The 27,236-nt window shown below is 46.5% G+C and overlaps 1 protein-coding gene across 1 annotated transcript in view; it reads right to left on the bottom strand.

Annotated features, from left to right (window-relative positions):
• The window catches only part of DYNLRB2 (dynein light chain roadblock-type 2), a 31,725-nt gene extending 20,126 nt beyond the window's left edge, over positions 1–11,599 (bottom strand). The window contains exon 1 of the mRNA XM_030202652.1: positions 11,529–11,599. Coding sequence (XP_030058512.1) covers positions 11,529–11,531 — 3 coding nt within the window. The 5' untranslated portion in view covers positions 11,532–11,599. The remainder of the gene's footprint in view (positions 1–11,528) is intronic.
• Positions 11,600–27,236: the final 15,637 nt, after the last annotated feature.

Raw genomic sequence — 27,236 nt, 5'->3', positions numbered from 1 at the left:
TTTGCCACAATAGGCAGCAGGTATTTTGCATGCTGGAATGGTTTGGATGGAACTCGATGGTGCACTCTACCTCAAGTGGATGAGTAAATTGCATGCCCAAAAATATTTGTGGAACATCTCTCTATATAAAAAGCAACACCAACGTTCTATGAAGCCTCCAGCCGGAAGTGTGAAGGGGGCGAGATATCCGGTTTCCCTATGAGTGTCTGCCCTGCCCTCTCTGTAACACAGTCAGTGAAGGAAAACAGCAGAGCACGAAATCAAATCGCTGGCTCTGTAACAGTGAAGGACTCAGAGGGGGGATGGGAGAGAGGCCAGAGGGCAGGGACACACACACTCCCACATGCACACAGAAGAAAACATTGCTAGCCCCCGTTTCATTTGCATCAGAAACGGGGCTTTTTTACTAGTATTAAATAAAAAACAGGCATCTGAGTCTTCTTTTCCATCCTGAAGGCCTAGTATTCTTAGATTGTTTTGTTGGCTGTGATTGAAAATGTCTTCCAGATCTTGTTGCAGCTATGCTAAGGCCTTTATGTACTTTCCAACCTGTTCTGGTAAGGGCTTCAGGGCCTCTGTTTTATTTTCTAAAGCATTAATTCTTTCTTGTGCAGCACACATCTGCAAATTTAAAGTTCTCATACCTTGCTTTATCACTTGGGTCATGTCCGTTCTTAACTGTAACATTTGCTTCAGATTGTGGAGCTCCATTACAATTAAGTCACAAGGCTCAACTTTCCCTTGTTTATTGGCCATCTTCTCTGGGCTGGGTGGATCAGCCTTATGGCATTTTAATCCTGAAGGGAGCAAAAGTTGTTATTTTTGCTTAGAGTATTTGGCTGTTCTATATTTCAACAGTCCTGAAGATCAACTTTGGATACTTAGTTCCACATTTCAGGGATGAACTATGAATTCATGAGATTGGCTTAGTGAAGTCTTCACGCCCAGAAGCATCTGTCTCACGCTCCAGAATATCTCCTAGGTCTTTTTTGCGGAAGAGAGCTCAGATATTACAATATAGAGCCAATTTTAAAACTCTCTCTTTGACCTTCAAGGTCCGTAAAGGAAATGGCCCAGAGTACTTGAAAAACAGGATCTCCCTCTACACACCTTCAAGATCACCAAGGTCCTCCCAAGGAGTTTCCCTAATCACACCCTGTCCAAAGGACATCACACGATCAGGGCTGATCTTAGGCAGGGGCAATAGGGGCAGTCGCACAGGGCTTCGTGCTTCAAAGGTCCCGCGGTGCTCCCTCCCGCTCCCTGCTATTGCGTGCATAGTGGACACGCGTCAAAAATGAAACTACCACACGGGCCATGTGGTAACAAGGTGGTAACTCCAAACTGACATGCGTTGGGTGCGCATAGGCGCCTATGTGGCTTATTAAAAGATCACCTGAGTGAATTCCTTTAAAAAGGTGGTAAATAAATCCTAATAAATAAAATAAATATTTAGGAGCTACATTTTATTTGTGGTTCTTCTGCAAGGGCATAATAAATTTCCAGGGGAACCAGTATGTTTTTTTTTGACCAATGGAAACTTGAGAAATTTCTGAAGGATAAGACTGAAGGAAAGAAAAGCAAGCTTACAAAGACTTTGTAAGCTTGTTTTTCTCTCCTTCTGTCTTTTGTTTTTTTGATGGGGTGGCATTATTAGTAAAGATGTTATTAAAGAACACTGGCACTACTGGTGATCGTGTTTAATTCCTCAATCATGATTGAGTGATTCAATTTTCCTTCTTCTCTGTCTCCTCTTAATGTGGGCTACATTAGTGGTTCTTTTTTTTGGTAAGATATTTTCTTTTGATTATTTTAATTCTTTTGTTTCTAAATGTATTTGCTTTTAGGGTTGTATTTAACTTAAAATCTTCAATACAAAAAATATCAAAGATGTTAAAATTCCATTCTTTACCCAAATAAAAAGAACTCCTTTTGGCTGAAGTCAGATCTATGTGAAATAAGGGTCTATAAATAAAGTCTTGAAATATATTTGAATGAGATTCATATCCAATACTATCCAACTCCTATGCATATCCAAGTATTTATTTTGAAGGCTGTCACCCAGCTCCCAATATTATTTCAACTTATGGCATTTTCATCTCCTTAATCCTGTAAGTATGTATGGCCAACACTTTCATTATCTGACCATCCATCTAATACAGACTGACATGTTCTTGGAACTTTAGATTCCTGAGCTACACTGTTCCAAGCCAGCAACTATTTTCCATTTCATCCATTATACCAGTCTTTATCATAATCCTTCCAAAGTTTCTAGAATGCTTCTACACATCACAAGAGACCTCAGTGGCGTAACGTCAATAGAACACGACCAAGCAAAAGAAATGTATTATATTTATTTATAATACTTATAAGCCACAAATTAAAATGACTAAGTGGTTCACAACATAAACATCACATATTGTTGTAAAGTACTTAAAGCCACAACAAAAAATACAAATAAGCCCCCTTCCCCCCCAAATAAGTCCAGCTACCAACGTATGCTAATGCTACCGTCAAGTATCAACTAGATATATGCTTCAGAATCCCTTACATCATCAACATTACTTAAAAGCTTGCGTTAAAAAACAAAACAAAACAACACGTTCACTTTTTTCTTAAACAATAAAAAGTTCATTCTGAAATCAAAGGGCTACGGAGAGAGTGTTCCATAAAATTGGAACAACTCAGGAAAAGGCATGAAGTAAACATGCTCCTACTTTCCTACATTCTTTTAACCAAACTGGTACCTGTACTTTTTGCTATTTTCAGAAAATCTTCATCCTTAAAGAATGGCAAATGGCTAATAAAGCCTGCAAATATAATGGTGAAAGACCATGTAAGGCCTTGAATGCTACCACCTGATGCTTACATTTCACCTGCCATTCTACTGGCAACCAGTCAAGCTTCATCAAGTAAGGTAAAATATGCTCACCTATTGGTATATCGATAGCAACTTTGTAGCTGCATTTTGCACCAGTTCCAAGGATTTTAAACTTGATCATGCCTTTCATAAGCACACAGTAGTAGTAATTTGTAACACATGAAAATCTTGCAACAAAACGAATGATTAAAGGAAAGAAAATGATCAAGTAAGAACATAATTTTTCCTTCCTTGTCATCTATACCAGACCAGCCCAGACTAATGGGATGTAGCAAAGCAGTTTCCCAAAGATGGGGGGGGGGGGAGGGAGAGAAAAGATGAATGCAGAAGGTTGAAAAATCAACAAAGCTATACACACAGCAAAAAACGATCAGCAGAAAAGTATTCAAATATCCGAACCACCAGGCTACCAAAACGTTAAACACTAGAAAAGGAACTGAAGCCATAGGGCGTAAAACAAACGTCCTGAGCAAAAGAAAAATTATGTACTCCTGTGCCGAGAATAGCAAAAGAAACTCATGCCAAAGGACCCCCCCCCCCCCTGGAAGGAAGGCAACAGTCGTATCCGAGCAATAAGGAGAAGAACTGTCTCTCCTAGACCAGGATCCACTTCTCCAAACCATGGAAGGCCAAAGACTAACTCCCAAACCTGTTGGTCTGCCTTGAGTCCAAGATGGTCGGATGAAACGACCCTAACAAGTACTAGAAGTATGCAACCCCAAACAGTGCGCCACACTTCATAAGGAAGCAAGGCCCAGGAACCACCCAGACCTGCACTTAGTGAGAGAATCAAACACCACAGAACAAGAAGAGACTCCAGAGTCGAGAGAACCAACTAACTGGAGCACTAGTCTCTCCAGGAGAACCATGAAGAAAAGGGCAGCAGCATACCAGTGTACAACTGTAGAAAGAGAGTACTCCTCAACCAGCTTGCTATGGACTTAGGGATGAAAGAACAGAGCCAAGAGAACAAAAGGAGACAAAAAGAAAGAGAGTCGAGAGCCACACTGTAAGAAAAAGACCCCCAAGGTGCCACGTAGCCACAAAAGGAGCAGAGATGAATTCAAACTCCAGCAATGGAGAAGCTTCTCGCCAGCCACCAAGAGGCTACAGCAAGAAAGGTGCCACAGGAATGGTAGCTAACAGGAGACAAAACAGCCTTGTCTAGCAATCTAAACTGCGTATGCCACAGCTGCTGAGAAGTTACTGTATCCAACCCGCAGAAAAGAGCTGGGGTTGACCTACAAGGTGAAACAGTGCCCAACAGGCAAAGGTGAAAATACACTTCACAGTCAGAGACTGAACTGTGCTCAAGGGACAGAAACGAAGCTGTGCTCATCAGGCAGAGTAGGATCCGTGCTCAACGAGAACAAATGGATTTGCACTCAAAGCACACAAACTGAGCTACGCACCACGGGCACAGAAAGAATTGCACACCTCTGGCAAAGATAGAAATGCACTAAACAAGAAGAGAAGAAGCTGAGAGTAACAGACAGAGGATGAGCAGTGCCCCACCGAAAGAGCTGGATGTTAGAAGTACCTGCGGTAGCGATGGAACTGTGTATAAAACGCAGACAAGGAGCTGCTTTCCACACGCAAACAAACAGCTGCGCTCCGGATGCCAGCAAGGACCTGCGCTCCTGACACCAGTAAGGAGCTGTGCTCCAGACATTGGCAAGGAACTGTGCTCCAGACGCCAGCAAGGAGCAGCACTCCACACGCCAACATGAAGCTGTGTAGCACCTGCAGTCACAGAGCTGTGCTCCTATATACCACCCTGGAACTTTGCTCAATTTGAAGAGAAGAGTTGTGCTAAACACACAGAGATGGAGCTACACTCAACAGGTGGTGGAGCTGAGCTCTGCACGCAGACAGGGAGCTGCGTTCCATATGCAAAGAGAGAGAGACCTGCAGAGAAAGAACTACACTCAACATGTGACAATGGAGCTGCGTTCAACATGCAGAGATGAAAGGTTGCAGAATAAGCAGCGAAGGAACTTCACTCAACATGCCATGATAGAGCTGTCCTCAAAATACAGCGATGGAGCTTAAAGCCAACCTGGAACTGTGGAACTGTGCCCAACATGCAACGATGGAGCCATGCCCAACATGGAACGGTGGAACTGCATGGAATAATGAAGCTGCGCTCAACATACGGCGATGGAGCTGCGCTCAATATGTGGTGATGGAGCTGCGCTCAACATGCGGCGATGGAGCTGTGCCCAACAAGCAAAATGCATAGATGGAGCCCTGGGGAACAGCCAGAGAAGAAGGTGCTGTCAGGAGGCCAACAGGAAAGGAGCACAACTTGTGGAAATGCAGACCTGACATTGCACTCCCCTGGCCCAGAGAGACTAAAACTACAAGAAGAGAAAGCCCCGTGCCCCAGGAGACACTCTCGGGCCCCCAAGTGGTCTCTGAGCCACAATGAACGCCCTCCTAGGCAACCGATACGGAGCAGCAGTCAACGTAGAGAAAGAACTCCCGCCAAGAGGGAGGTAAGCATCACAGATCTGGAATCCTCAGACCATAGGGAGCAAAATGCAGCCGTAAGGCAGTGAGGAAGAAACAACTCTCACCAGGCCAGGAACAAAGAGGAAGCTGACCACTATCACCAAACTGAGGAAAAACCAGCTAAGGGAGAGTCAAACTCCACACCTAGAACACAGCCACTTCCGGGCAGAAAAGTAGAGAAAAGCGCAGAGTTAAGAGGCAATAATCCAGATGCACAGCAATAGATCTGCTCAGCAGGAAAGAACTGCGCCCCTTACAGAAAAAGGAAGGAGTGCCACATGTGCCAGGAGAGGCGCCTGAAACTAGAAAAGGCAAAATCCGCCTGTGCCAGGCTAAAACTCCTGCCCAAAAACAAGGGAAGCAAGGAAGAGCTGTGGCAAACTAGTCCTAAAAAGGCACATTCCCATAAAGAGACACTGAACTGAGTCCAAGCAAAAGACTGGCGAGAATGGTGTTCCCGAGGGGACTCAGAATAGGGATTTGAGCTAGCAGTTGCACACCAAGGGCAACTCGGACCCCTGCCAGAAGGAAAGTACCCTGCCACAGCAGACAGGAGGGATTCATGGGGACGAGAGAACCAGAACCTCCCTAAGGAAGGGAAGAAAAACTGCTGCCAAAACAAGAATCAAATAGCAGGGGCGTCTCAAGCAAGATGCCTGAAGCAGCAGAGACCAGGCGGTCTGAAAAAGAACTGACCAACAGCCACGTAAGGCTAACAGGAATGAAAAAATAGCCCTGGACTAAAAATACCGAGCCTGCAGCCAAATGGAGCCAGAGAGAGACTTCCCCCACTTTGGAAATGGCAGACATAGACCTCTGAACCACAAAGGTACAAGTTCCAGCAACGGGGCCGCCTTCTGAACCAGCAGCCTTCTAGGACCACGAAGAGGAGAAAAACAACTGAGTTTCATGATCGAGACATGAGCTGTGCCCCACAAAAAAAAATCAAAGCAACTGGTACCAGCTCAGAAGGGTCCAAGATCAGAATCAGACGCCGGCCAGCGAAATTCAAAGAAACTTCGCAAGCGACCCCTAATAAATCAGGTAACAGGCAAGAGAAAGAAGGAAAAAAACAAAGTTTCTTCTTCTTTTTTTTTTTTAAACAATCTTCTTCCCTAGTGACAGGAATAAATAAAGGCTTACCTCAGAGGCAGAAAAGAAGGGAAAAACAAAGATTCTTTTTTTTTTAAACAACCTTCTTCACTAGTGACAGAAATAAATAAAGGCTTACCTCAGAGGCAGAAATTCAAATATACCTACCACCACAGAAGAGAAGAACCCCACAGGGGAGACAAGTTACTCCATGCCACAATCAACCATCACCCTGCTAGAAAGACAGCCAGGGGAGGTAGGGGAGAGGAGGGAACCAGGGTCACTGGATATCAGCCTAGCTGGCAGATGAGGAACTCAGGACCACTGAGTATCATCTAAAACTAGCCCCAACACGGCTACCAGCACACCCCTGGCTCCACTGTCACCAGAAGAATCTGGGACAGGAGCTACCAGCCAGCAATCCAGAGCAGCTGCATGATCTGTCCACCATCCGCTAGGAGACAGAGAAAATACTGAACATTCCAGGCTGCATGATACTCTTAAGGGGCGGTTTACTTGGAACTATTTTCTCTGTCTCCTTCCACTGGTAGATGGACACAACCCATTAATCTGGACTGGTCTGGTATAGATGACAAGGAAGACAGTGCTTCAGACTGCACAATTAAGTGAAATTTAGAAAATGCACCCTTAACAAGAGATCTTTTTTGAGTCTTCAAAAGCAATTCAGAATTAAACTCCTGAATATATCAAGACTAATCTGATTTATAAAAAATGATTATCAATAGAAATCACTGATTTCTATTGATAACCTTAAGAGTGGACTAACACGGCTACCACACTCCTCTACTTAAAAAAATTATTGAAAACAAGCAATGACTGTTATCTGAATTAAAACTGAATCAGAATCAAAAGTTGAAAATACGTCTAGAAAAACCATGACGTATTTACTGCCCATTAGATTCTAACCTTTTCAATAATATACCTATGATAGATAACAATAACATTTCTTCCCTAAGAAATCAACTCATGATAACTTATCATAAAGTTGTTTCAAAATAACTACCTCAGTTATTCTCCTCAGGTGTAGTAAATTTGAAATATGATGACAAGGTTTTTCAATGCTGGGTGTACACTGTTTTAAAATCTTGGAAACATATATTTATATATATATAGATAGATATAGATCAAACATATAAACGGCGAGTGACCGTACTCACTCGCAAATGCGTAGTAGAGACCTTCTCTGCCCCGCCCCCACGTCAATACATGATGACGGGGGGCGGAACACAGAGGGTCTGTACTGCGCATTGCTGAGGGAGGGACACCGCCGTCTAATGCTCCCCCCACCCGAGTCGCCGCCGCCACCCACCTTCTACCCGGTCGGGCCCTCGCTCCACTATTGAAACAGCGAGGGTCCGGGAACGCAGCACTGAGCTCTGCTGAGCTGCCGACATCGCCCTTCCTTCTTCTTCTCTGCCTCTGTCCCGCCCTCGACGACGTTACGTCACACGAGGGCGGGACAGGCAGAGAAGAAGAACGAAGGCCGACGTCGGCAGCTCAGCAGAGCTCAGTGCTGCGTTCCCGGACCCTCGCTGTTTCAATAGCGGAGCGAGGGCCCGGCCGGGTGGAAGGTGGGTGGTGATGGCTCGGTGGGGGGGGGGGGGGCGCGAACTCGGAGGGGGAGGGGCAGCGGCGAACTCGGCGGTGGGGGCGGGCCTTTCAACCCCCCCTTCCTATAATAGCCCGTTTTTACGGGCTCAAAGTCTAGTATAGATATATAGAGATATAGATATCTATCTATATATATAAAACTCACCTTCAATGTTCTGAAGACAGTGATGTCAGTGAAGCCAAGCCCTGACTTCCTTCAAAAAGGTTCGAAGGTTCGTGGTGGTGAAGCCACCAAAATCGCTCCGGGCCCCGCCCTCGAGGGAGGAGCAATGGCAGAACAACCAAGGGGTTGGCAGGGAGGGAGGGAGGGAGGCAGGGAGGCGAGGGGGTGGGAAATTGCTACGGGCCCCGCCCTCGCGTCAAACGTTATGACATTGAGGGTGGAGCAATGCCACAACAATGAAGGGGTTGGCGGGGGGGGGGGGGGGGGGGGGGTGTTGCCGACGAAAACCTTGCTAGCGCCCGTTTCATTTGCTCAGAAACGGGCCTCTTTTACTAGTATAGATATAATGAGTACATTTTCCAAATCAGAGATCAAGGTGGCTAATGTGCTATAGGGTGACATTTTTTGACAGTTGGGAAGTTGCACAAAAACATGCAAAATGCCCAGAGACGATGTTTATAAACATCAACATTTGCAACGAGCCCATCTTCACAGTAAACTTTCACATGTAGGGTCCTGTTTACTAAAAGCCACACTAGAATTTTTAGCTCACACTAGCACTAGAGACAACCATATATTCCTACAGGTGTCTCTAGCATTAGTGTGCGCAAAAAACACTAGTGCACCTTAGCAAAAAGGGCCCGTAGTCTGCTATGTGCAAATATGTTTCAATATATACTTAATAAACTGCTGCAATTCACAAGCATGCAAAGCAGTTCATTATTTATGAATTAGGTGAAAAGGCCTGTCATAAAATGACAGCCCAAACTGTATCAACACTTTTGTCACTCTTAACCTTCTCCGTCTTCCACCACCTCATCCACAGCACAGGCTGCTGTTTTCTGCTGTATTTTTAGAGTTTCCAAGTTTCCCAGTTCTGAGGGAAATATTAGGCTGGTCTTGGCTTTTCAACAACCCCAATTTTTCATTATGGGACCCACAGAATGAAGTTTTAGTGAGTGCAGTGCACTTCAGGCAGGTAGACCCAGGCCCATCCCTCCACCACCTGTTACACTTGTGGTGGTAAATGTGAGCCCTCCAAAACCCACCACAAACCCACTGTACCCACATCTAGGTGCCCCCCTTCACCCATAAGGGCTATGGTAGTGGTGTACAGTTGTGGGTAGTGGGTTTTGGGGGGGGTTGGGGGGCTCAGCACACAAGGTAAGGGAGCTATGTACCTAGGAGCAATTTATGAAGTTCACTGCAGTGCCCCCTAGGGTGCCCGGTTGGTGTCCTGGCATGTCAGGTGGACCAGTGCACTACGAATGCTGGTTCCTCCCATGACCAAAGGGCTTGCGTTTGGTCGTTTCTGAGATGGCCGTCCTCGGTTTCCATTATTGCTGAAAATCAGAAACAACCAAATCTAGGGACGACCATCTCTAAGGACAACCTAAATGTCAAGATTTGGGCGTCGCCGACCGCATTATCAAAACGAAAGATGGACGTCCATCTTATTTTGATAATACGGGTTTCCCCGCCCCTCCATCGGGACGTTTTGCGAGGAATTCCTCAGCAAATCTTGGGTGTCCCTTTTGATTATGCCCCTCTAGGGGTCTTGTTTACTAAGGTGCGTTAATGTTTTTAGCACGTCTACACTTTGCGTGTGCACTAACCATGTAGGTGCCTACAGGGATATTGTAGGCACATACATGGTTAACACCCCTATAACACTGCTAAGTAAACAGGGCGCTAGTTTTTCTTTAAAAAAAAAAAACAAAGGTAAGATCACCCCAATAAGGAATATATATCTATCTCCTCCAAAACATAGAACTTTTTTGAAAAAAACAAACAGAAAACCCCCCACACTCCTAACCTGTAGAAAATTCTATATATTAGTAAATTTTATGTATTTATTTGCTGCACTTGTATCCCACATTTTCCCACCTATTTGCAGGCTCAATGTGGCTTACAAAATGTTATAGCAACATGTACACATTATAGGATAAGAATTTCAAAATATAGATACAGATGGGTACATAGAATATCAAAACAATCATATTAACGGAATAATAATTTTACAATTATTACAAATAAGAGTGCATAAGTAAATCATATTGGATTGGGTCCTAAGTTTGTAGCAGATGAAATGGAGTACTTGCTCAAGGTCAATGTCACGTCAGTGGGAGAAGGAAGATTTGAACCTTAGTTTCCCCTGATTCTTTGCCCTCTCACTAAGTTATACATAGAAGAAGGGGCCAGTATAACAAGGAATAATCATTCACCTTTTCGGTGTGTGGGTAAAAGAAAACAAAAATCGTTCTCTCAAATACAACATTCTGGTTCAGAAAGCAGCTAAAATGCCCAATTTACATATTTTCAAAGCACTTAGCCTTCCAAAGTTCCACAGGTTTCTATGGAACTTTGGAAGGCTAAGTGCTTTGAAAATATGCCTCCAAGTGAACGGGGTACAGGTGCTGTGACTCTAACATCACCTAAAACAAGTTAATTTATTTATTTAATGCATTTGTATCCCAATTTTCCCACCTCTTTGCAGGCTCAATGTGGCTTACAGTACATCATGAATAGTGGAAATATATTAGAAAATAGACATTTAGTGTTACAGAAGGATCTTGGGCAACATGATAATGATGAAACATAATAGTAGAATAACATGCAGATCTGTACCAGAGCTGGTGCTGGGAGGCGGGGATAGTGCTGGGCAGACTTATACGGTCTGTGCCAGAGCCAGTGGTGGGAGGCGGGGCTGCTGGTTGGGAGGCGGGGATAGTGCTGGGCAGACTTATACGGTCTGTGCCCTGAAGAGGACAGGTACAAATCATGTGGGCAGACTGGATGGACCGTGCGGGACTTTTTCTGCCGTCATCTACTATGTATGTTACTATGTATGTATATTGTAAGACATTTAGTGTTACAGAAGGATCTTGGGCAACATGATAATGATGAAACATAATAGTAGTATAACAAGCAGATATTGTAAGACATTATAAGACAGTTCTGAATATATGTGAAGGAGCTGTGTTATATTCTCCCCATCCTCAACAAGGCGGGACTCACAACACCAGCAGCCTTCTAGGCTTCCTTCAAGAGGCGCCTCAGATCCACCCACCTCCCCCCCCCCCCCCCTCCCCCCCCCCCCCCCCCCCCGCCACAGCGGCGTCCAGAGAAACACAAATGATTATTATCCTCTGTTCGCCTCCACTCACTACCGAGAAACGTCGGCGTTTTATCGAAAACCCATTTATACTTATTCTGACACAGGAAAAAGAACCAAATTTTTTTTACCATCCTGCCCTCCGGCCTCTGCTGCAACCGTCAACAAACCACAGCTTCAGCCGTTGCTAGGAGACGACGTCCGGAACCGGAAATGTTGGAGGGGGCGTGGCGAGGGCGTGACTGATACTAGAAGCTGGCGCGGGTGAGAGAAGAGGAGGCTTCATGAAGCACGTGCACAACGGGTTGGGGGCGGTAGGGTGCTGTTCGCGCGTGCGTGTTGTAGCGCTTTTTTTTTTGTTAAATTTAATAAATGAATAAAAAATATGGAGTGGTTGCACGTAATTGATATTTATTCATCTTGAATTGCTGGGTTCGTACAAATTTGTTAAGAGTGAGACGTGGGAACGGGAAGATGAGGACCAACTATTGTTTTGTCATCCGATCACTTGTGTTGAGTTTAGTACCCCCCCCCAGTCATTTTGAAAAGGTGGCACCTGTGTTGACAGAGGTGCAAGGATGAGATTTAAATGTAAAACTTAAGCGTCATATTGGCTTTATAGCCGGTAGTGGGAGGCGGGGTTGGGGGGCGGGGATAGTGCTGGGCAGTCTTATACAGTCTGTGAGGCTGGTGGTTGGGAGGAGGCGGGGATAGTGCTGGGCAGACTTATATGGCTGTGCCAGAGTGGTGGTGGGAGGCGGAGCTGGTGGTTGGGGGGCGGGGATAGTGCTGTGCAGACTTTTATGGGCTGTGCCCTGAAAAAGACAGGTACAAATCAAGGTAAGGTATACACAAAAAGTGGCACATATGAGTTTATCTTGTTGGGCAGACTGGATGGACCATGCAGGACTTTTTCTGCCATCATCTACTATGTTACTATCCAGCTTATAATCGAAAGTGATCGCCGGCCATCTTCCGACACAAATTGGGAGATGGCCGGCGATTTCTTAAAAGCGGCGAAATCGGTATAATCGAAAGCGGCATTTTTGACAGCATCACCGCTTTCCAGTCACTTCGCCGGCGAAAGTTCAAGGGGGCGTGTCGGTAGATTAGCGAAGGTGGGCATGGGCGTGGCTACCAGATGGCCGGCTTTCGCCAATAATGGAAAAAAAAAGCGGCATTAAGCAGTATTTCGCTGGGTTTACTTGGTCCTCTTATTTTCGCGACCAAGCCTCAAAAAGGTGCCCCAACTGACCAGATGACCATTGGAGGGAATGGGGGATCACCTCCCCTGACTCCCCCAGTGGTCACTAACCTCCTCCCACCAAAAAAACCCCACTTTAAAAACTTTGTTGCCAGCCTGTATGCCAGCCTCAAATGCCATACCCACCTCCATGACAGCAGAATGTGTTGTATCCTCCGACAGACTTTCCCTGGTTGCGATGTGGCTCTCGGGTGAGTGTGACACCTTTTCTGTTAGGTGCCCTGCAGAGTCACATTAGCAATGCATTGTGGTGGGTGTAGGGTACTGGGCTCTACTCCCATGGTGCTTTTCCCCCCTGCTAACTGGGTCAGAGTGTGCCCTGTTTTGTTTCCTGTTGTAGTCCATGCGGTAGTGGCCATTTTTGTAAGCCAGTTTTAGTTCCCTTTCCTGTGTTACCCACGTTAGAGAACGTAGTTCTTACCTTGAATGGTGCTGAAAGAAGGCATTGTACACCATTGTGCCAGCTCTGACCTACTGCTAATCTTAGTACCAGGGGACTCTTTGCCAGTGGGGCACAACCTCTGATCTGCAGTTAACTGTGAGTAAACGTGGTTATTTCAAGAAAGGACTTTTTCAGAGAGATTAGTCTTCAGGTGTGAACTGGTGTGCCAAAGTTATACAGCAGCAATAAGTCCTAGAGGCTGTATGCAGGTCCCTGGAGCAATTTTAGTGGGTGCAGTACATTTGTGGGTAGTGGGTTTGGGGGGCTCAGCTTCCAAAGTAAGGTTGGTGTCCTGGCATGTCAGGGGGGCCAGTGCACTAAAAATGCTGGCTCCTCCCACGGCCAAATGCCTTGAATTTGGCCGAGGTTTGAGATGGCCGACATAACTTTCCATTATCGCTGAAAAACAAACCCAGCCATCTCAAACCCGGCGAACTCCACGGCATTTGGCCGGGCTAAACCATATTATCGACAAAAAAGATGGCCGGCCATATTTTTCGATAATACGGTTCAGGCCAGCTGTAGCGCCGCCGCCAACATAGATCGCCGGCAATCTATTTGGCCGGCAACGTTCGATTATGCCCCTCTATGTTACTATGTTATTTGGTGCTTATGAAAGGCACACGTACCATCACCCTGAAAAAGTAACCCCCCCCCCCCCCACAACTACATCTTATTCCCAAAACTTCCCCTCTGCTCTCCAAACTGTCTCCACCTGCCTTCCCCCCCCCCCGGAATTGCATCCATTGCAAGTTGCCACCCCTATACTGCTCCATCCCCAAAATGACTTTCTGCAACTGCCCCACCCTACCCTAAAATGCCCAGCCGTCCAAAGCAACCCTCTTAATTGTCCCAGTAACCCAAACTCCAAAAACTTATCACTGCAACTGTCTCACCATCTCCAAAACTGGCCTTACACTCCAAAACTATCTCTTGTAATTGCCTAACTGCCTTTGAAAACTGCCCCCACTCCCCTCAATGAGCTCGCTGCAATTGTCTCCATCCTATATACAGCTTTTTCTCCCAAAATGATGACCTGCAATGGTACCACCATCTCTCATTTCCATTTCCACAGATCTGCCCCTACTTCTCAGTACTCCAATCCCAGAAGTGCCCTACCCCCAGTACTACCTCAATTCCCAGCAGCCCCAACAACTCCTCCCCACCTCACAAATTCACCTGTCCTCAAAAGTACCCCCACAACTGTTCCCATACCTCTCCAAACCTCCCCTCCATCAAAACTACCAACCCATATTTACAACTGCTCCCTTCCCTGTACTACTTGCACCCCCTCATAACTGTCTCCAAAACTACCTCCCAGCCTTAATTACCCCCTCCCACAACCAATGCACAACAGAGATACCAATACACAGCACATACAACACACATAGATACATACTCATGAGGATTGAGTGATTGAGGAATGGCAACTTTTAAATAGGCCTCCCTTCTTATCTTGTCTCCTTATCAGAGACACAGAACCAACACAGATACATACACATATATCCAAACATGCCTATCCATGTGCAAACACACTCATGCAAGCATTCATGCAGACGCATACAAACACACAAGCAGTGATACACAGACTGTATATACAAACACACAATATACCAGCCCACACATGTACATACGAACAAAATAGAGGTACACAAAATACAGGCAATGCAGATGCAAACATGGACATGTGTGTGCATACGTGTGTATGCACACATACATGCACACAGAGGGTTGGAAATAATTTCATGAATCATGCTGTATGCTTTTCCCACTTGTTGATTCTTACAAGTTAATTGAGCCTGCAAAAAGGTGGGAAATTGCGGGATACAAATGTAACAAATAAATCTCCAACTCCCCCAGTCCCCCTACAATCCTGATTACATTCCTCCAATCCCCAAACTGAGCTTCCTGATCCCCCCACGAGTCGTACATTAGACACTGAGGGAATGTTTTGGTAGGTGACTGAGTTGGTTCAGGGAGCCAGAGTATGTAGGGGCAAACTGGTGGACTCTGGCTTTGGGGGAGGGGCTTAGCAGTGGGGTTGGGGGTTATCAGAGAGCTGTGATGAAAATGGTATCAATGGGGGAGTGTGAATGGAGTGGAGGGATCAAGAAGTTGTGACCAGGAGTTAGCCATCTGTGGTAAGTGCAACCATACTATCCACAGTCATGATAGCTAATGCATGGTACCAGCTTGCATGCTTGCTGTCCCAGCTGGCCACCCTGATCTGCCCATATCATGTCCATGACCTGCCCCTACCCACATTAAGCAGCTAGTGCTAGATTCTTTTTACTGCACTAGTTGGTTTTAATATGTGATAGCCATTAGTGTGGATTTGTGCTACAAATTCCTGTAATCCTGTAGTTCCCTGTACTAGGTTCTTCAGAGGACATGCCTTGTTCCCTGTGTCTTATGGGACTCTTTTTATTGCCTTGCCTTATTCTCTAAGCTTGCTGAGCACGTTGCCTCCCCCCCCCCCCCCCCCCACCTTCTCTCTCCATTGGGTCTACAAAAGTTAATCTGTAGCATGTTTCCTCTGTGAACTAAATCTGCTTATGCTGGGCTTTGCTGTATGATCCCTTCAAGCTACTGGGACGCTATCAAGATTTCACCAATATAAAGTAAAAACAGCATTGTTACTCAGCACATGGCTGAAAATTTCCCATCCTCTTTTGCATGAGAGATAGCTGGTTATTTATTTATTTATTGCATTTGTATCCCACATTTTCCCACCGTATGGCAGCTTCAATGTGGCTTACATATTGCTAAAAAGGCGTTTACAAAATGTAGATTTGTAGAAGTCTAGCACATAATACAGAAGCACAATAAACGCTTAGGTTGATATATTAGCATATTGTGAGAGAGGTTAATATTATTGTTTTCCATTTCTGAACTTTTCGTGATGTATGGTGGTGTGGGATTAGGCAGATCCAGGGGGGGGGGGGGGGGGGGGGGGGGGGGGAAAGACTTCTTGAAAAGATGTGTTTTCAGGTTTTTTTTTCTGAATTGTAGGTAGTTTTCTGTGAGTTTCAGGTTTTTGAGTAGTGAGTTCCAAAGTTGTGTGCCTATAAAGGAGAGGCTAGTGGCGAGTGAAGATTTGTATTTTATACCTTTGCAATTGGGGAAGTGAAGGATTGGGTAGGTTCTTGCTGTTCTCGTCATGTTTCTTAGAGAACAGACTCCCAGTTTGCAAGGCAAAAACTCTTGTCCAGCACATCTGAACTGTAAGATATTTTTCCTTGTTTATTTACTGCATTGTAGAAGATTTTGGTTTAAGAGTTTTTAGTCTTTTCATAGTGATGTTCCATATACTCTGGTTTAAACTGACTGTTGAGCATAATGTTAGGAATACTTTGCAAGGACAGAACAGACCCTAAATTTTGTGTCTCCATGTTTGTTGATATTTGGGCTTTAGTAGTGGTTATTCCAATCCACCCAGGGTACTCCTGGTCTTTTTGAATACGTGCTTCATTTATGCCACTGTTATTGCTCTCTACAGGTTACAGTGTACAAATACTCCACTTAGTATACATAGGAAAGAACCGAGTCATAAGTTTCAAAATAAAGGAAGGAAAAAGCTTCAGAAGACCACGGTGTAGTATTTAATGCTAAAAAATGCAGAGTTAAAAATCAAAAGGAACGGTATAGTAGCAGGTGAAGTACTTCCGTGTATATAAGGAGAGTGGGGGGGGGGTGATCATATCTGATGACCTTAAGATGGCCAAACAGGTAGAAAAGCCACGGTCAAAGGCAGAAAGGGAATGTGACTTTATATACCGCCTTTCTGTAGTTTTTGCAACTACATTCAAGGCGGTTTACGTAGTATATACAGGTACTTATTTGTACCTGGGGCAGTGGACGGTTAAGTGACTTACCCAGAGTCAAAAGGAGCTGCAGTGGGAATCTAAACTCAGTTCCCCAGGATCAAACGTCTGCTGCACTAACCACTAGGCTGCTCCTGCTTAGGTGCTGTGAGAGTGCAGGTGAAAGGGGATCCGGGAAGGCGCGAAGAAAGGGGGTACAGGGAGCCGGGGAATCCCAACGGGGCAGATTTCATGTGCACAACACCCACATTCAGAAAGCTGGGCTACCGGAGGCAGAGAGGTTGGCTGGGTTAAGGAAGAAGGGGAGGAACTACCATTCCCAGAATCCTTCTCTTCCCCACCCGGCTGTGCAAGAGTTAGGGGAGGAGATAGAAGATTGGGAAATGGTCTCTGAGGAAGGTGATGAGGGCCAGCTGGAGAGATTGGGGGCGGGGGAAGTTGGAGAGGAGGATAAAATGGAGATTACTGAAGGGCTAGGGGAGGAACAGATGGAGATTGGAGCCCTGGCTCAAACCCAAAAAGCTGCTGTAAGAGGGTGGCTAGCTGTACCTTGGAGAGACTGGTGGAAGACTGGAGGAGAGAGGTTGAGGCACTGGGGGACAGGGCCGTGCCAAGGGTCTCTGGCGCCCCCCTGCAGACTATCAGTTGGCGCCCCCCCCCCCCCCGGTGAAAATGATCGCTCACCACTTACCACACTGACAGGAATTGTCAGCAATATTCTTAGAAACAAATTGCTATACATTGCAAAATAAGATAGCAGATGTAAATTCTCAAAGTGGACATATTCCAAACGCTAAAATGAAAATAAAATGATTTTTTTTCTACCTTTGTTGTCTGGTGACTTTCTTTTTCTGATCATGCTGGCCCAGTATCTGATTCTGCGGCTATCTGTCCTCTTAACTCCGTTTCCAGGGCTTCCTTTTCATTTATTTCTTTCCTTTCCTCCTTTCTTCTTCATTTCTGGTCCTCAGCTTCTGCCTATTTTCTTCATCCATGTGCAATTTTTCTCCTCTTTTCCTTTTCCCTCATTTCATCTCCTTCATCTCTCTTCCCTCCCCTTTATGTCCAGCAGTTTCTCCTCTCTCCCTGAGCCCTGCCCTGCAATCCATATCTATCCATGCCCATCTGTCCCCTGCCCCCTCCATTCATCCCTATCCAGCAATTCCCCTCTCTCCTTGAGCCCTGCCCTGCAATCCATATCCATCCATGCCCATCTGTCCCCTGCCCCCTCCATTCATCCCTATCCAGCAATTCCCTTCTCTCCCTGAGCCCTACCCTCCCATCAATCCATGCCCATCTGTCCCTTGCCCCCTCCATTCATCTCTGACCCTATCCAGCAATTTCCCTCTCTCCCTGAGCCCTGCCCTCCCAATCCATGCCCATCCATGCTCCTCTGTCCCCTGCCCCCTCCATTCACCCAATCCAGCAATTCCCCTCTCTCCCTGAGCCCTGCCCTGCAATCCATATCCATCCATGCCCCTCTGTCCCCTGCCCCCTTCATTCATCCCTATCCAACAATTCCCCTCTCTTCCTGAGCCCTACCCTCCCATCAATCCATGCCCATCTGTCCCTTGCCCCCTCCATTCATCTCTGACCCTATCCAGCAATTTCCCTCTCTCCCTAAGCCCTACCCTCCCAATCCATGCCCATCCATGCTCCTCTGTCCCCTGCCCCCTCCATTCACCCTATCTAACAATTCCCCTCTCTTCCTGAGCCCTACCCTCCCATCAATCCATGCCCATCTGTCCCTTGCCCCCTCCATTCATCCCTGACCCTATCCAGCAATTCCTCTCTCTCCCTTCCATGAACCCTGCCCTTGCATGCTCCTCTCTCTCCCCTGCTCTCCGGCAACTATTCCCTTTCTTTTTTTTTTTCTTTTAATTTTACCTCCGTGACCACCCGGCAGCGCAGCGTCAGTGCAGGAGGCGGCGCTCCCGGTCTAGCCTTCCCCTTCGCTCATGTTCCGCTTTCTTCTGACGTCAAGGAAATGACGTCAGAAGAAGGCGGAACATGAGCGAAGGGGAAGGCTAGAGCGCCGCCTCCTGCACTGACGCTGCGCTGCCGGACGGAGGTAAAATTAAAAGTATTAAAAAAAGAAAAAGGGATTTGCGGCAGGAGAGAAGAGAGCGCGGGCAGTTGGACAATGGGAGTGGGAGGGCGAGGAGGTAAGCATGGTGCGGTGGCGCCCCCCAAATGACAGCGCCCCCCTGCCATGCTTACCTCGCTTACCGTATTGGCACGGCCCTGCTGGGGGAGCTCTCTACTAAAGAGGAAACAGGTGCAGTCTGTGGGAGAGAAAGAGAGCTGGGCACAATTGAAACCCCAGCCTGAACCAGGTGGGAATAAAGCTGTGTAATCATGCTGTAAGAAGGTGCAAAAAGGACTGTGTGGACTGTTGCATGCTGGGGAGGTCTGGGCTGCAGCCTACTAAGCTATTGGGTTTTCCCCTCTGATAATGTACTGTTCCCTAAGTGACGTAATCTGAGCTAAAGTGAAGTGGTGAAGTTATATGGACTGTTTTGGAACCTGAATTTGACTGTGTTGAATCTGAATTGGACTCTGGGCTGCTGGCCTAAACAACCTGGAGTGAAGGATGTTTTGTTTGATTGGAAGCAAGAAAATAAAAGCTCTTACTTATAAACATTGGGCTGTGAATGTGCCTCTGTGAAAGGAACGGAGGGAGGAGGAAGTCCTGGGAATTCGCAGGGCCTGGAGCCAAGGCCCAGAGGAGCCAGATTGCTGTGGAATGAAGGCTACTACAGTCGTGTGGAGGAAGACACAGCTAAGCAGGATCAAGCCTGGCTGGGTCCTGGATGGGGAACCCAGCTACAGTGCATAAGGAGACCCCATTTGTGCAGTTCTGGAGACTGCACCTTCCAAAAGATATAAACAGGATGGGGTTGGTCCAGAGGGCGACTACAAAATTGGTAAGTGGTTGCTGTCATGGTCTGTCTCATAAAGCTTATAAGGACAGACTTATAGACCTCAATATGTATACTCTGGAAGAAAGAGGGGGTATGATAAAGATGTTTAAGTATCTCCGTGGCATTAACGTACAGGAGGTGAGCTTTTTTTCAAATGAAAGGAGAATTCCGGAATTAGAGGGCATAAGATGAAGTTAAGAGGTTGTAGGTTTAAGGAGTAAGGAAATGCTTATAGAAAGGGTGGAGGATGCATGGAATAGCCTCCCAGTGGAGGTGGTGGAGACGATGACTGTATCTGATATCAAGAAAGCATGGGACAGGCATATGGAATTGCTTAGGGAGAGGAGGAGATAGTGGATGCTGTGGATGGGTAGACTGGATGGGCCATTTGGCCTTTATCTGCCATCAAGTTTCTATTTCACCATATCTTATCTCTATATGTAAAAGGCACCACCAACGTTCTAATGAAGCCTCCAGCCGGAAGTGTGAAGCGCCAGAGATATCCGGTTTCCCCATGAGTGAAGGAAAACAGCACAGCACAAAATCCCTCTCACTGTAACAGTGAAGGACTCAGAGGGGGGAGGGGAGAGAGACGCCCTCACTCTCTCTGTAACACAAACACAGCACAGCAGGAAACTTAACACTGAAGGACTGGACTCGGAGGGGGAGGGGACAGACAGCACAGGGGAAGGGAGAGAGGGCAGAAGGCAGGGACACACACACTCCCACATGCACACTCTGAAGAAAACCTTGCTAGCCCCCGTTTCATTTGCATCAGAAACGGGGCTTTTTTACTAGTCTCTTTATAATCATTGGCTAAAAACTTCCTTTGTAATAAACCTGTATAGTATTCAAAATGTAAATAAATAGAACACAAAGCTTAACTCATATGGCTGATTTCTTCTTAGTTATTTTTCTGATGCCTTGGAGAAGAAAACCCTATGCCTGCCAGCATTTTTGGATATCTTCCTATATAGATTGAGTGGAATATTTTGTATATTGTAAGTTGAAACTTCACTAGCCTCTAATTTTTTTTTTCTAATTTTTTGCTTCGTACAGGTTACCCCTGGTTCTATTAAAATTGTAACAGTGGCCCTTCTGTTCAAGGTTTCATGGAAACCCGAAGTAGTCGTACTACCACTCAGTGGTAGTGGTTAGGGTGGTGGACTTTGGTCCTGAGGAACTGAGTTCGATTCCCGGCACAGGCAGCTCCTTGTGACTCTGGACAAGTCACTTAACCCTCCATTGCCCCATGTAAGCTGCATTGAGCCTGCCATGAGTGGGAAAGCGCAGGGTACAAATGTAACAAAAATAAAATAGATACTATTGGAGATTCTACATGGAATGTTGCTATTCCACTAGCAACATTCCATGTAGAAGGCTGCGCAGGCTTCTGTTTCTGTGAGTCTGATGTCCTGCACGTACGTGCAGGATGTCAGACTCGCAGAAGCCTGCGTGGCCACATTGGTGATCTGCAAGGGCTGACTTCTACATGGAATGTTGCTAGTGGAATAGCAACATTCCATGTAGAATCTCAAAAGTAGCAACAGAATCTCAATAGTAGCAACAGTGGAGGAGTGGCCTAATGGTTAGGGTGGTGGACTCTGGTCCTGAGGAATTGAGTTCGATTCCCACTTCAGGCACAGGCAGCTCCTTGTGACTCTGGACAAGTCACTTAACCCTCCATTGCCCCATGTAAGCCGCATTGAGCCTGCCATGAGTGGGAAAGCGCAGGGTACAAATGTAACAAAAAAAAAAAACCTATTAGCTTGTATTTTGTGGTCCACTAATGTGTTATATGATGAAGCAAGCTGTCATTTTTATTTCTTTTATCTGTTATTTTTCATCAGGCCTCTACCTCACCACTGTGCTCTGCCTTTGTACCAATCATTTTGACATAGTTTTGGATGTCAATGCTTCTGCCAGTTGACTATTCCAGACACCTACCGCCCTCTCAATAAAGGATTATGTTCTCAAGTTTTGTTTGAATGTTCCATCCTGCAACTTCATATTTATTTATTTATTATGACTTTTCTACCCCTTATTTCCCCAAGAAAGCTCAGCTTCAGTGCAGATTACAAAATAAATTAAGAAGAAGCATTACAAGAAGTAATGCTTAATTTGTCGTGTTATGTTTGAGGCAGGGGACGGAGAATGGGGTGCCTTTTTCCTGTTGAAAGAAGGCTCAGAAGGGGTGAAAGGTTCTTAGGGCTTTTGGAGGAGGGGGGTTTCTCCAGTAGCAATAACTGTTCCAACAAAGGCACGCATTTGCTGCCGCTTACCTGCATAATAGCCAGATTTGTGAAAACTACAATACAGAAGCCAAAATGAAATAACTCGTGTATGTTATGACGTGGTGTTAGATACCATGAAGGTAAGATACCTGAATCTCTGGTAGAGATCTTGGGTCCAAACAAGCAAGTAGCTGACCAGTGGCTTTGCGGAGGCGGCTGCCACCCTGGGCGGATCGCCGCTGCACCCCCCCCCCCCGGGTGCAGACCAACACGACACCCCCCCACCGGCGTGGACCCCCCCCCCACCGGCATAGCGCCACCCCGACACGGTCCCCACCTGTCTACGAGCTCCATCCATCTGCAGCGCTGCTGTAAAAATCGCTTCGTCGGCCCTTCCCTCACTCACTCTGTCCCGCCCTTGAGGAAATAGGAAGTTACGTCAGAGGGCGGGACAGAGTGAGTGAGGGAAGGGCCGACGAAGCAATTTTTACAGCAGTGCTGCAGATGGATGGAGCTCGTAGACTGGTGGGGACCGTGTCGGGGGGTGGGGTGGGTGGACGGATGAACCCCCCCCACCCGTTGACACCCGGGGCGGACCGCCCCGCCCTTGCTACGCCACTGTAGCTGACACGTATGCATATCTCAGAGCAGGTGTAAATGCTGACGGGCAATGTTTTTAAAATATATGTGTATTTTCCATTGAAAGTTGGAACTGAGTTCGATTCCCACTTCAGGCACAGGCAGCTCCTTGTGACTCTGGGCAAGTCACTTAACCCTCCATTACCCCATGTAAGCCGCATTGAGCCTGCCCTGACTGGGAAAGCGCAGGGTACAAATGTAACAAAAAAAAATACAAGCATATTTTCCTAGACTGCCCAAATCATGCCCAGAAGACATCTCCTTTCAATTCTGTGTCCAATGAACAGTGGCATTGTAAAATTAACATTTACGCATATATGCCAGTGTGAAGGAATCTCTATTCTACACCAAGAGCATGTGCTTTAAAATCTTTACATGGTCCTTTGAGCATGTCAGTGCTCAGCGTGATGTACCTTTTGTACCTTGGATGATTTTATCACACTTTTTTACGACGTGGACTAACGAAAGAGAAGGCAATTTAAGCAATTTGGGGCAAACTAGGCAGTTGCCTAGAAAGGTTATGTCTTTGGTTTCTTTTACCCTTCCCAGTTGAGAATGGCTGGTTCATGCTAATTTGGGAAGGGATACAAGCAGCCTAAAAACAGGACCCAGAAATGTGTACTGTTGTCACAAGGCTGTAGATTTTTCTACCTCTGCTGTTCAAATTTGCCTTTTTGAGTAGCTCCCTAGCTAGTATTACCATTAACTTACATTGGAGACTGGATTACAAAATAATGACAGGTGACCGTGGTAGCGCTGGGCCCTGACTTTTGGGAGACCAATTCATATGTTTAGCTCTGCTTCTATTTTTATACTTGTGAATTTGCCAAAGGCAATATTTACAGGCCTTGGGACAGAGAGTTTTAGCTATTGTGCAACAGCAACATCTATGGGCTAGATTCAGCATACAAAACTAGGGTCTGTGGTCCCCAGTCAAGGTCTGCTCCTGTAATGACTGAGCTAGCTTAGAGGTAAATGTTTGTTTTAAAAAATAGGGAAAACCTGAGGGGCAGTTGTGAATAAATGCAACCACCACCTTAAGCCAGTAATTCCCAAACTGGGTTCTGTGGACTCTGTTCAGGGGTTCCCTGTTACTGCATATTATTGCTAGTCATGGCAGGGGCGATCCTCATTCATTCCTGCCCATTTCGGCTCTACTGACAAAATGGCTGCCAGGAAAGGTCCTGGCAGCTATTTTGAGATTGGAGCCCACATGGAAAGGAGTGTTGCGGATCACTTCTGCCCAAGCCAGCTCCAATCTCAAAATGGCTGCCAGGACCTCCAGCGGCAGTCTCGCGAGATTTCCACAAGAGATCCCGTCAGCCATTTTGTCAGCAAAGCCGTCATGGCGAGGAGCAATTTAGGATTGCTCCTGTCCAGGGGCGTATCTGGCCTCCGGCGGTAGGGGGGGCCAGAGCCAGAGGGAGGGGGCACATTTTACCCCCCCCTGCCGCCACCGACCCCCCCCTCCGCCATTACCGGACCCCCCCACCGCCACCAACGACTCTCTCCACCCCCTCCCGCCGCCAGCCCTCCCCCGCTGCCGTTTGTTACTTTTGCGTCCGCTTCCTCCTGCGCCTTTAAAAATATTTCTTCAGCTGGCGGGGGACCCCAACCCCCGCCAGCCAGCCCGAGGTGACAACTTGCAAGTTCTTCCTCCGCCGTGGCCAACATGCTGGAGTTGAGCGTCTGAATCCAGTTCGGAGTCTGACGTTGCAGGAAGCGGACACAAAAGTAAGAAATGGCAGCGGGGGAGGGCTGGCGGCGGGAGGGGGGTGGAGAGAGTCGTTGGTGGCGGTGGGGGGGGGGGGGGGGTCAGGGCTAAATCTGCGGGGGCCCCTGCTCCTGTCCCATCTATACCACCAATAATATGGTATGGGGGAAGAGGGGGAGGGTGTGGGATTCCTCAGGGTTTGAAAAATATTTTAGGTGTTCCGTCATAGTATTTATTTTTGTTACATTTGTACCCCGTGGGAAAGGCAGGCAATGGAGGGTTAAGTGACTTGCCCAGAGTCACAAGGAGCTGCCTGAGCCTGGAATTGAACTCAGTTCCCCCGGGACCAAAGTCCACCACCCTAACCACTAGGCCACTCCTTTGGGAATCACTGCCATAGCTCATTAGAGGCTGATTCCAGTTAAGCTGGAAACCTACAAGTGCTGGACCAAACCTTGCCTTCCTGCCTCCTAAACAAACAAACAAACAAAACAAAAATGAATAGACAAGTGCAGGATCCATACTATATTAGATTTTAAGCAAGGGTTAAATAATGATTCTAGAATGCAGGTACCATGCTGGCATATGGAATAATTCTGGAATCCTGAATGCTGGGGGGGAAGGCTTTAGGGATTCTTTCTGCTTGGATTTCTCCGATGCAAATGTGCACACAACTCCCCACTCATGCAGTGTAGGAGAAACAAAGAAGATCGTTTTCCCAAAGAAAATCACTAACAGGAATGAACCTCTGGCTTGGTGAGTTTGTGTGTTTGACCATGCCTTAGATTCTTGACGTGGATCTTGGCTTCCTGCCACTTCTACTTAGACCCTTTTTTTTTGTGCACTGGCATGTTACTTCAGTCTTACTATTATTTTTAATCATGATAGCCTTTGGATTAATTAAAATTCAGCTGAGGAGCTACTCTGGAAATTCCTTCCAGATTCTGCTTTTTAGTTGGGCATGAGAGAAGCAGCAAATTAATTGAATTATTTATTATGACTGTTATTGTTTTAATTTCCAGAAACATTAGACTGCTAAAGGATACACGAGCAGTGTTGACTTCCAGAAGTAAAAACTGAAGTGAATCTTGGCACAGTTTTATAAAATCAACATTCCCAGAGCTGTGCTGTTTACCTGCCACTGACCTTCCTTGCTTGCGAACTCAGCCATGCTAGCGTTATATGTATGTTCTGAACTTAAGCAAAAATCTGGGTTTTGAAAGAGCTGGTCTGAAATTTTCTGTGTAGTTCTAAACAGTGAACTAAAATTTGGGAGCCCTTTTACTAAGGCATGCGCCAAATCGACACTACCGCCAGGCTATTTGTGCACCAGGTGGTAATTTTGAGTTTGGCGTGTGCCGAACCCCGCAGTAGAAAATAATTTTCTATTTTCTACTGCGGGGGATGTTCTTGGCGGTAATCAGCAGTTGGCGCGCACCGCATGGTTACCACAGGGGTAGCGTGTGAGCCCTTACCGCTAGGTCAATGGGTGGCGGTAAGGACTCAGGCCGTAAATAGGCGCTCGTTAGTTTTAATTTCAGTGCATGCCCATTTCCTGGCACATTAAAAAAAACCCTTTCTCCTAGCCACGATAAAAAAATAGCCCAGCGAGCGCCCACATTTCCGCAGGCCACTTTTTACTTCAGCTTAGTAAAAGGACCCCTTGGTGAACAATTTTAATTCATCTAGGGAAAATTATACCCTTATCCCCAGATTTAAATATTGTGCATAAAGAATCAGGTAAACCTTTTGAATGAAGAAGTGTGAATATCTCTTTATAAAACTGGCCCAGAAAAAAAAGCAGGGTACTCAGGCTTCTTGCAGGGCCGCTGAGAGGGGGGGGGGGGGGGGGGGACAAAATTCCCCAGGCCCGGGCTTCCGGGGGGGGGGGGGAGGGGCCGGCCCACCCTCTGTCGCTCCCTGGCATTGAATTTAAGTGCCTCACTTTCGAAAGTGCAGCAAGCAGCGGCAGACCACTCCTTCCTTCCGTGTCCCGCCCTCGCCTGACGTAACTTCCGCGAAGGCGGGAGACAGAAGGAAGGAGTAGTCTGCTGCTGCTTGCTGCGCTTTCGAAGGTGAGGCGCTTAAGGTCAGTGCAGAGGGCCCGGGGTGGAGAGAGGGCCTGGTGGAGGGGGGGGGGGGGGGTGGCCGGCGACCTCGGGTGTGGGGGGGGCGGGGGCGGACTTGTCTCGGGACTGGCTCAATCTCTCGGCAGCCCTGGCTTCTTGGTATACCCATGAGCTTCATGAGATGAAGAGAGTATTATGCAAGGGCGTGTAGAACTAGGAACTCTGACAGAGATTCCTAGAAACTAGTGGCTTTTGATTATGTCAGCTTTATTGGCAGCTAAAAGTTATATTGTGCAATAGTGTCAGCCAAAGGTTTAGCATCTACTGCACATCTACCAGAGATTTTTAAACTTACTGAAAGACTGATTACTACTTACAGTCTTTTAGATGGTCAAATTATTTCCCAATTAGTTTGTGCCTCTTTGGCTTTGTCCTTTCATAATAATATTTTGACTGAGGAAAATCTGCAACAAGCACTTGAGTTTGGTGCTGTACCTAGGAAAGAAAATGTTCTTTTAATTGAATATAAAGAGGTTTCCATAGTGTCCCACAGATTAGTCCAGAGACTTGTGGGTTATGTCCCTCTGCCAGCAGGTGGAGATAGAGAGAACTTCAGTGGTTTACTGTATGTGGTCATGTGCAGCAAACTTAACCTCAGTATTCTCTCTGTCTAGCAGGTGGATGGTCATAACCGTTCAGCTCTGGATTGCTTAGCTTCTGCCCTGGCCC

The sequence above is a fragment of the Microcaecilia unicolor genome, chromosome 5 (genome assembly GCF_901765095.1).
Source record: "Microcaecilia unicolor chromosome 5, aMicUni1.1, whole genome shotgun sequence".
Taxonomy (NCBI): Eukaryota; Metazoa; Chordata; class Amphibia; order Gymnophiona; family Siphonopidae; genus Microcaecilia; species Microcaecilia unicolor.
The sequence above is the reverse complement of the archived record's forward strand: the minus strand, read 5'-3'. Positions and strand labels throughout refer to the sequence as shown.